This window comes from Pyrgilauda ruficollis, unplaced genomic scaffold (genome assembly GCF_017590135.1).
Source record: "Pyrgilauda ruficollis isolate IOZ18807 unplaced genomic scaffold, ASM1759013v1 scaffold17, whole genome shotgun sequence".
Classification (NCBI taxonomy): domain Eukaryota; kingdom Metazoa; phylum Chordata; class Aves; order Passeriformes; family Passeridae; genus Pyrgilauda; species Pyrgilauda ruficollis.
Genome location: NW_024515875.1, coordinates 5,722,235 through 5,732,660, shown reverse-complemented (window position 1 = coordinate 5,732,660; position 10,426 = coordinate 5,722,235). Strand labels below are relative to the sequence as shown.

At 44.2% G+C, this 10,426-nt stretch overlaps 1 protein-coding gene across 1 annotated transcript; it reads right to left on the bottom strand.

Annotated features, from left to right (window-relative positions):
- Positions 1–5,611: 5,611 nt before the first annotated feature.
- On the bottom strand, positions 5,612–7,237 carry LOC121351691 (apovitellenin-1-like). Its single transcript, XM_041464043.1, has 3 exons — positions 7,177–7,237; positions 6,647–6,806; positions 5,612–6,002 (listed from the first exon to the last, which is right to left on the bottom strand). The coding sequence occupies exons 1-3, from the start codon at positions 7,235–7,237 to the stop codon at positions 5,903–5,905; spliced, it is 321 nt and encodes a 106-aa protein (XP_041319977.1). The 3' UTR covers positions 5,612–5,902.
- Positions 7,238–10,426: the final 3,189 nt, after the last annotated feature.

Here is a 10,426-nt window from a genome sequence, read left to right as displayed (position 1 = left end):
GTGCTTCAAAACCTGGTTTTTTATTTACTCAGTTATTTAAGTCAGGTCTGAAATTTGCCTCATCAAGGGAGTCAGCCATAAGCCCTGGTACCCTGTGAGGGAAAATGCACATCCAGAACTGAAGTATTTTCTGCATTTGTGCTCCATATTTTGATTTTATGTGTTATGACATGAATCTACAATGTCTGCATTACCTGCCAGCCCTCTATGGTGGATAGCTGCCAATGAGCTGGCCAAAAAACTTCTAACAGTGCCTACTGTTCTTGTCTTTTGTCTTTTGATACAAGAATTTTTCTCTAGGTTTACATATGACAATTGCCTGCACCATATTTCTAACACTGCACATGAGCTGGCAAAAATTACGGACCTACGGTGAGTCAGTTCAACAGAGAAATATTCATTTTCCTCATTCCTTCATCCCCACAGTGAACCCTCCTCAATAATATATGATGGGGCAAAAGGCGCTTACAATTGAAGTGGAAAATTTTTAAATCTAACTGCTATTAAGAAGTCCAAGGAAGAAGAATGGAGTTTATATGAACAAAGGACATTTTAGAAACACAGTTAATCAGATTAATGACTGCTTTGGATGAAGCATTGCTTCTCAATAAATAGTTAAGTATTACGTGTCATGAGCACATATGTTGATTTTATATAATAGATTTTATTTTTCTGGGGTATCAAAGTACTACATTTGGAAAAATGGGTAACTCCAAATAAAATTAAAATTTTAACCCTCCAGCAAAATCTACCAGTTATTTTTACAAAACAGGACTTCCATCAAGTCAGCCTTATCATTAGAATAATAAAAGGTCATTTGAAATCTAAAAACCACAAGCCTTTCCCTGACCAGAAAAGGCTTAATTAGTTACTTAGATTGCTAAAATAATTGTATGTAGCTCCAACTATTTTTACCACCCAAAAAGAAGAAATAGGAGACTTCCCACTTTCATGCTGAGCAAAGCAGCTCAGAAATATGGGCAACCTGAAAGGCTAAATTAGCTAACAGCCCCAGTGGCAGTTTAACTGACAAAAGGCAGAATTAAACTAAGGACAAAACAGCCGTGGCCATTAAAAAGGTTTGATTTATATGGATTTCCTTCCTTTAAAAAAAAAAAAGAAAACAAATAAAACCAAAACCAACAAAACTTTGGATTTAATTGACCACAGCTGAGAACAGATTACTCCTGCAGGTCACACAGCCACGTTGGCTGTTTTACAGTCCTGTGCCCTCCAAGTATCAAAGGCGATCTGAGCACAGCATTTGGAAGCTGCTGCTGAAGGGAAGGTTACCTGGGAGCATCTGTGTTCCACTCCAGAAAGCAATGCTTCACTGGCAGGACTTTTAACATCAGGCACCCCCAAGAAATGCAAGAGACAATGAAGCCTTTGGAAAGAAGAGAAAATGTCACAGTTAGGCAAAAATAACTGTCTTGAAGTATTTTTTCTAAGCAGGAAAATCAATCCACTTGTTTTCAAACACTGGGTCACTCACACATTTTCTCTCACATCTGAAGTTTTTTTCTCTCAAGTGAACTGAGAATAAAATAGCCCCAAAACAAACATCTGAATCCATTTAACAAGGATGCTACTGTAAAGCAGGAGACAGGAAGCTGTGAATATAAAGGTGAATATAAACGATCTGTGCTCTTCACTGACATGTACAGCAGCTGTACTTGTAAATATTTCTTCTGTGAAGATCTTCAGGAATCAGTGCATGTTGGGGTTGATAGCAAATGTTCTTTAAACCATTTCCAGATACACTCCTGTATGTCAATGAGCAGGTTAATGCTTCTCCCACGAGGCACGGGGTGTACCTGATGCTGTGGTGCACGTCTGAACACCACCAGGTTATGGCACTGGGAGATTTTAATAAAGCAGTTTTAACACAGCTACTGTCGAAACAGTTAGCTTGGACTTATCTGCAATTTTCTAGGTTTTTGAATGGCAAACCCAGAAACACTTTAAGAAACATTTCACAAATAAACACGTTGAGAAGTGGCCTAATCGCATATCGCCCCCAAATCTAAACATAAAAGAAATCTGCAACACGGGATCACCTAACCCGGCACACCCTTTCTCCCCCCCCAAAAAAAAACAACTTTGTTTGCAGAGCACAGCGTGGTCCCTACACACCCAGACGAAAGGAGCCCCCACCTCTCGGGTGAGCACGCAGGTAAGCGAACAAACACAAGCGAAAAACTTTCTGTGTATTACGGAAACAACATTCAAACCCTCCCCACCCAAGGCCGGGCAGCTGCAGCTCTCAGCCCCAGCCCGGCCCATGCCGAAACACGCTTCCCATTCCACGGGGTCAGGCGGCCAGCAGGGGGAATTTACCTGTCCCAGCCTCACCAAAGAGTGGGATTACGGCTGTAAAACTGCTCCTCCCTTCCTCCAGCCACTCCTGCCCGACTCCCGCCTCCCCGAGCATCCCCTGCCAGGCTGGGGACCCCTTGTCCTCCCCGGGCAGCTCCCGCCCCCCGAGCGTGCCAGCGGGAGGCCGCGGGGGATGAGGGGACGCGGCGACATCGCGTGCGAAGCGGCGGCGGCGGCGGCGCCGCTCTGAGTCAGCGCCCGCCCTGCGGCCGGCCCGCGGGCGGGAAGCGAAAGGAGCGGGCGCTGACTGATCCCGGCTGACTGATCCCGGCCGGCACGCCAGGCTCCGCCGTCCCGCCCGGCCCCTCCGCAGAGGAGCGCTGCCCCCGCCGCATCCTTGTGCCTTTTTTTCCTGACTGACCCCGCGTAGCCGTGCACACGCAGCGCGCCCCGTTTGTGATTTTGGCGTTTACGTTTGAAATCTGGGAAAGCCTCTTTGCCGATAGGGAAGGGCAGAGCCGTCAGAACGATGTCAGCTCTGCGCCTTAGTGCGCGTCCAGCATCCCAGCCTGCTCCTTTCCCTCGCTGTGCCTGCCTCACAGCCCTCACCAGGGGACAAAAACTGCGGTACTGAGACGGAATGTCTGCATGTGTGTAGGTGTATCAGCCATAAGTTTCAACTATTTTACTTTTCCAGTCCTTGCCTTCTCAAACATCCTGCGCTGGACTTTCCTGCTGCTGAAGGACTTGGTCTGTTCGTTGATAAGGGCAGCGACCACTGCTCAAAGCAGCACAGAGCCCGAGGCCTGCGTCCCTCAGCACTAATTAGTGATTTTCCCGAGCGCTAAAGAGGAGAGGGGAGCTAGGAAGTGTAAAAGCCATCAACAATCCAAGCCACTGAAAATGGTGTAAAGTACCCACCATAATAAATACTTTTCAAGAAAGGGCGGTTTTTTGCAGAAATCATGAACACCTGAGGGGTTATTCCCCCGTCTCAGAAACAACAGAAACCTGACATTTCTTAAGATTTCATTTTAATTGACTCAGTTGAACCAGTTACACCACAAGCTTTTCCAAATCTGTAAAGTGAAAGATAATTACTCAACAAGAAAGTTTCTATGACATGAATCTCACTGAAACGAATGTTTCACTAACAAAGCCTCTCCAAGAATCTTGAAGCACTCAGTGAACTCTGCAAGACACATCACTTGGAAAGTTATTTCTGTACATATTTTAAAAGAAATTACAGATTAACTTGTTTATTCCAATTAGAAATTGAGAGTAGATATTAAATACTTTAAGATCGAGATATAAAATGACCCTCTCATTACGTGTCCCATGAATTTGCCCCAGAATCCTTTTTGGGATAAAAATCTTTTTTTCCCCTACCCATCCCAGCCTGAATGCTGTCTAAGCTGCTAGTTTCTGTCTTAAAGGATGCTGGTAACATCGGGGTAGAAGTGGCAGTGGAAGGTTGTCTACTTTGCTCTTCATAGGTTGCCCCACGTTGTAGATTGTACAAGAGATTAACTACCTGGAAGGTTTTCTACTTGTTTTTTTAGCAAGGGTAAAAATGCATAGATAACTAACTACATGATCAGGAGATTGAGTACAAACAAACACAGAGATCTACAGTCTGATTCTGTTTTGCCCATCTGCTAAAATCAGTCATCAAACAGCTGTTCAGGATTTGTCGGGCTTGGATTTTCTGGAGGTTACATTGCAAAGAAGCAAAAGGATATAATTAAGTGCCCTATATACAATGTCAACTTTGTTACGTTTTAGCACAGAATTCATACCAGCTGCTCCAGCTGTGCAGTGATGAAATACAGAAATACCACTGGGTTGCATTGCCGAAGTAACACAACAGGCTCAAAATGCAACATGAGGATCCCTATGCTTTCCAAACTTTTTCCTACTCCTTTTATACAAGTAGATTGAAAAGGCTGAAGCCGATTTCCAGGACACCAAATTCTTTAGAGACTATTCAGGCTCTTTCATATACTCATGACTTTCACTCTTTCAGAAAGAAATACTTTTGAAATGCCAGAAGAACAAGCTCTATTCTGAGAAAGTTCAGAATGCTGAATTATTCCTTGGGACAAGAGAGGATTTTAGTTGCAGGGCTTCTCCTTTTAAGCATTATATTTAGGGGGAAAAAAATAAAAGATTGAACAGATACATGAAAAACAAGCAGGAAGGAAGTCATCCCTGTAGCAAAAGAGCTAAAGGACCTAGCTTTTTCATGTGGTAAATATTCTTATCAGCCAAAACGTCTGCTTTTCTGAACCTCCTCCTAAATTCTGGTCGATTTACATAATACGTATACATGTTTGTTCATTGTGGCCAGGGAAGCACAGACTGTCTAAGGAATATGAGCAGCAATGAATAAACCTGCAAAACAGCTCTGCAGAACTGGTGAAGCCACCACAGATGGAAGAACTTGCTGCTCTGCATGGGGACACTGATTTCATTGTGATTCACATGGGAAAAAGGAACTGCTAGGACAAAGAAAATGGAAAATGAGGGGATTTTATTCCAGGCAGGTGGTTAAGTGCAAGCTTATAGATGACCTGACTGATAATTAAAGAAACAAAACAAAACAACAAAAAATGGGGTTGCTTTAGCCTATGCCACAGTCTCCCACTGTGATTTCATAAAAATTTTCTACTTGCTTCTGCTTGCTTAATGAGAAAGAAGATGGATTTCTCTGTCCAGTGTGGGCATCTGGGCTGAGGAAGTTACACAGGACTGATGAGGACCTGCTGGGACTTCATACACAGTGCTGGGCATAGGTGTCCCTCTCATAAACTGGTCAAGATAGTGAGAAATTTTCCACTCATTTCTCCTTTGGAAAAGCTCATTCAGTAGCCTCTCTGGCTAGCCAATGAAACACACTTCCAAAGTCGTATTTAGGTTGATGGACAGTTCAATTTACTGGCACTTGTTTTCCAAAACTATATGAAATCTTCAGACACATGATGCAGGTGCACCTGTTTGCTTCCTGCCTAACGAAGGTGTGCTCCTTGCACAGTCAATTGTGGCTAATCTGAAAGATGCTCAGGTAGTGCCTCCTCCACCCAAGAAGAATATGAGCTTAGTTAAAAGGGCCTGAACACTCAAGGTTTGTTAGCATTGCCTGCAAAAACTTCTTGTGAATCACAGCTACAGTCTCAGCAGAATCGGATGCCAAGGCGAGTCAGATTCCACAGCAGTCAATACAAACAACAAACTTAAGGAAGTGTAACAACCAATTTTTTTATTTTTTTTTTATTAGAGGGGCGATGACCAAACCATTCAGGAGGAATTAATTGTCAAGAATTGGCTACAGAAGAACTCTACAATCTCTATATTGCCTTCCCCATGCCCAGCCACTTGATTTTTTTCCGGGGAGGCTTCAGCAGATGCCTTCAGCAGATGCCTTCTATCTTTTGGTCTTTAAAGGTGGGTTCCCTCTAGTGGCATTAAGAGGCGCATCGATTCTGTCTTTTTGACTGATCTTGGTCCGTAGGAGGGGCAGGGGGAAAGGACACTGCAGGGTGTTACACACTCACATCAGGAAACGCTGACTTGTCCTCACTGGCTAATAGCCTAGGACTCTCGTGTACCACAGGTTCTTTATTTTTTCAATCAGCTGTTCAAACATTATACTGACTTTAGTTGCTTCTTTGGCGATTCTCTGTCTGCAGGAGGCAACAGAGTATGTGGTAAGATACACAAATATGTGAGGGTAATCTCCATCTGCTGTAGTTACCACTCTGCCTGTCACCCAGAGTGCAGAGCTCCTCAGCAGTCCTAGAGAGGCTTTCCTCAGAAGACAGAAATAGGCAGTACATGTGTGCCGTGAGTTACATGAAACTGTCTCTAGAGTGATCATGCTTTTCCTTTTGTGAGGAAAGGAAATCCTTCCTTTACCTTGAGCAAGATGTATGCACAGCTAGAGCCAGGTCTGTGATTTGCATCAAGTGATCCTGGCACACTGAGTACTCAGCCCCTCACAGCACTGCAGTACCCTTCCAGAGGAGCTGATTCCCCACCAGCCAGCAGCCTCCTCCCTCACTACCCACGGATAAAAAGCAGTACCTGCCATCCCTGTGAACACTGTCATGTACAATGTGCCTCCCTGGGAAGAGCTTTCACCAGCAGACCATATCACCTCACCCGCCCTTCCAGCACCTCGTTCCCTTGGTACATCAGGCTTTGGCTGCTGATTAATTTCCCCTCAGATCTCCCCACAGAGATAGCTGATGAGTCTGTTCTTTCTCCCACACCTCCCTCTCCCTTTTCACACATGGCTATTGGAGTGTTAGTAAAGAGCTTCCCATACCTGGCCGCAATAACTGTTGGACTCTGGACAGTATCCAACAAGAACTGGCTGACTTTAGGGGACACCTTGTTCACAGCTTCATAGAAGTAAGATGCAATAGTCTCAGGGATGGCCAGCAACTCGCGACGGTCTTTCTCAAAGATGGATTTTGACTGCACTTCTGAGAAAAAAGGCAAAACCCCATGAGGCCTCTCGTGTCTCTTGTGTCTCTGGTATCTTCCCCCAACTGCAGGGGAAGAGATTTGAAATTCTGAGATTCAGAACCTCTCCCAGAATTTGCTCTACAGCATTCAGCACCCTCTCTTCACCCCGTCATGGGTATCTAAGTCAGAGACCTCCCATAGCAGAGTATTTGCACCGAGTATGGGCAGTTTTTATGCCAGGTCTCTACTGACTTGTTCCATGCTGCCAAGCACTGTGTATTCCTGGTCTTCAATGGAATTATTTGGCTTCAGTCCTACTTCACCATGCCTGAGAACCTGTAGAGCTGAGCTTTGTCTCAGGTAAACAGCAAAGCTTTTCAGACTTACCGGGGAGAGTGGTGCTAAGGAGCAGAATCAGAGCTATCACCAATGCCCTGGATTGCAGCATGGTTTGAGTACCAGTTCTGCTCTCTACACAGAGACACCTGCAGGAAGCAGAATACAGTGATTGGGTTGTTTTCAGAGAAATAAAACATGTTGGTTAAACACCAGGTTTTTGCAACAAAACTAACCAATAAACAAAGACAAGAACAGAAAGATCATGTGCATTTCCTCTGAAGAAGTGAGGAAAAGGTAGTATAAAAATGTTGTCCTTTTCTTTGTATATTCACAAATATCCACAAAAATAACTTTCAGAGCTCAAAGAAATACGGGTAATTAAAGCTAGTTCTTTTATATGAGAGCTAAAATTCCCTTTCAGCACTGAGCAAACCAGTAAAAGTGCCGGAAATCAGAATAGATTTCCAAAATGCTTGTTACAACTGAAAAATTAATTTTGTGAGATTTCTTTATTTGATTTGTTTTGGTAAATTGTTCTAAAGAACATTGTGCTAGTTAGTACATCACATACAATGATCTTCTTAGTGACCCAGTGATCTGAGTACTTTGTCTTGCTTTAGTTGAGGAAAGTCCCAAGTAACTAATTAGGTTCCCTTGTCTTTTTCACTCTGGGATTAATGCAGCAGAGAGTACCCTAAGCAGAACAAGTACCCAAAAGTGAGTGAATGCAAAATTTAGCTTCATCCGACTTCCTTTACTTTTGTCTTTTAAAAAAGTCAGAATTGGGGAACGGAAAATTTGCTATTTGGCATACTGAAAATATGACATTGCATCTAAACAAGCTTCCAAACATGCTGCACTTAAAAAGGTGTTTAGAAATTAAAAATTTTTTATGCCCCCAGTTAGGGGGCTGCATCACTCAGAGGAACATGAATGAAATGTTGAACATAGGAATTGCAAAGGCAAAATAGGCAGAAAGTCTATTATATGTGAATGCTTTGCTAAATCCTGTACCAGGTTACAAGTCAATGTTCCATCTTATCCCCCAGTAAGGAGATTTCCATTCATTTTTATTTCCTTCTGCGCAGATTACCTCCAAAAGCTACCACCCAGTTCACTAGATGTTTGCACAATTGCTCCTTTATTACTCTTCCTTGATTTTTAATCCCAGAGTCAGGTTTTTTTCTGTGTACACAAAAGGCAGAAATTTGTTTCCCAGGAGCATGAACAGGTGCTCTTACCCGCTTTAGAACCTGCAGTCCCTGTGGTGAAGGCACCTGGGAAAAGGTAATGTATCTCCCAACACTGGAATTCTGCAATTCCCACCATGGGCTTGACCCTCCTGAGTGTCTTATGGAGCATCCATCACTCAGCTTCAGAGCAGGTGACCCCAGGTACTCCCACCCTCCTCTATTTCAGCACCATTCCTGGCTATGGAGCGTGAGAAGGGCTCACACTTCTGTTTGCTGTAGGAGATGGGGCAAAATAGGAGACTACCTCCACTCACTTGTCTATGAGCTAGATACACCAGTCACAGAGTCCAAGCCACCCAGAACAGAGTTCAGCTCTTACCTGTCCTGCTTTCTCTCCTTCTCAGGCCCAAGCTGAGGTGGGTGCTCATCTGAGACCCCGGCATTTATGCAGAGCTAATATAGTGGTAGCAAGGGGTCAAAGGTCCTGCTTTGTTTCCCCATTTGCTCTTTTGCAAGCACATCCAGCTCAGTGGGACAGGCAAGAAGCTGTGGAGGACTCTGGACCTGTTATTGAGATTTGGTAATGGAGGGTCAGTCTGACCTGAGCCCAAGAGATGTGGAAGGCAGCTTCTGGGTCACTGAGCCCCCTACTTTTGCAGGCAACCATGTCATAGAGGCCCCTTTCATAAACTGACCAAACTCCACATTAATAGCAGCTGGAGCTGGGCTACATTTTGCTCCCATTCTTCCTGTGCTCTAACCCCACTGCTCTGACTGCTGGCACTTACCTGCAGCTGTTGCACCAGTTTCCTCTCCATTTACAGCAAATGCATTAACCAAATGGTGCACAGAGGTGTGCACCCCTCTCATGCTTCTTTCCCCGTGACCGACTCTTTTTGCACAGGCTGAGTAGATCAGAATACACCTGAGACAGCTGTCAAAACTATGGGTTGGACTCGATGATCTTTAAGGTCTCCTCCAACCTAGTCATTCTGTGAACTTACCAGGAGGAACATCCAGCTACGGGATCCCCAGCCCAAGAAACACAGAGCCATTAGAGCGGATCCAGAGAGGCACAAAAAATGATCATGGGGTTGGAACACCTCTCCCATGGGGAAAGGCTGAAAGAACTGTTGTTGTTCAGCCTGGAGAGAAGGCACCAGGGAGATCTTATTGCAGTTTTCAATACTTAAATGGCTCTTATAAGAAACACAAGGACTTGACCAAGGCTTGTATTGACATGAGAATGGGAAACAGGTTTAAATTGAGAGGGTCGATTTAGATTGGAAGCAAGGAAGAATTCTTTACTGTGAGGGTAGTGAGACACTGGAACAGCTTGTTCAGAGAAGTTGTGGACACTGGAAGTACTCAAGGCCAGGTTGGATGGGGCTTTGAGCAATATGGTCTAGTGGAAAGTATCCCTGCCTAAGGCAGGGGCAGGGTGGTTGAGGTGATCTTGTAAGGTCCCTTCCAACACAAACCATTCTTAAGATGCTATGGTAACATCTCCCAAGGCTCCCCAGTCCCAGTCAGAAAGTGGCTGCATTGCTGCTGTAGGGAATGTTTCCCCATACCTTGTTTCCAAGTGCCCCTTGGGTCTCCAGTAGGTGCTGTCACCTGTGTTTGGCACATGTAGACAGGGGTGAGAGACAGAAAGGCTGCAACACTGAGCTATAAAGGGCATCAGCTGGGGGAATGGGAGGACAGAAATTAGGCCTACTGTGAGAGACCGAAGAGATTTCCATCCTTATGTTGACCACTTATTTATTAGGTGACTCTCACATGTGGGAAGTGAGAAAAGCTCAATCACTATCTTAATTTATCAGCCAAACAAGATTTCTGGAGGACTTTTCCTCTCATGGTGCTCCAAATGCTTTAGAACCTAACAGTAAGGGTTCTCATTTTACAGATATGGCAGCCAAGCTACAATGAGTCACATAATTGAAGAGGGCTGCCAGTGGTTTCCAGACATTTTTCCATTCTCTAGGTATTTATCCAAATGATCTTTTTTTCTTAGAAAAACAAAGGAAAAAAAGTGTCCCAAAATAAGGGGGAAAAAATCCCACATACAAGCAAATAATTTTGCATTTTTGTCCGAAAAAAAC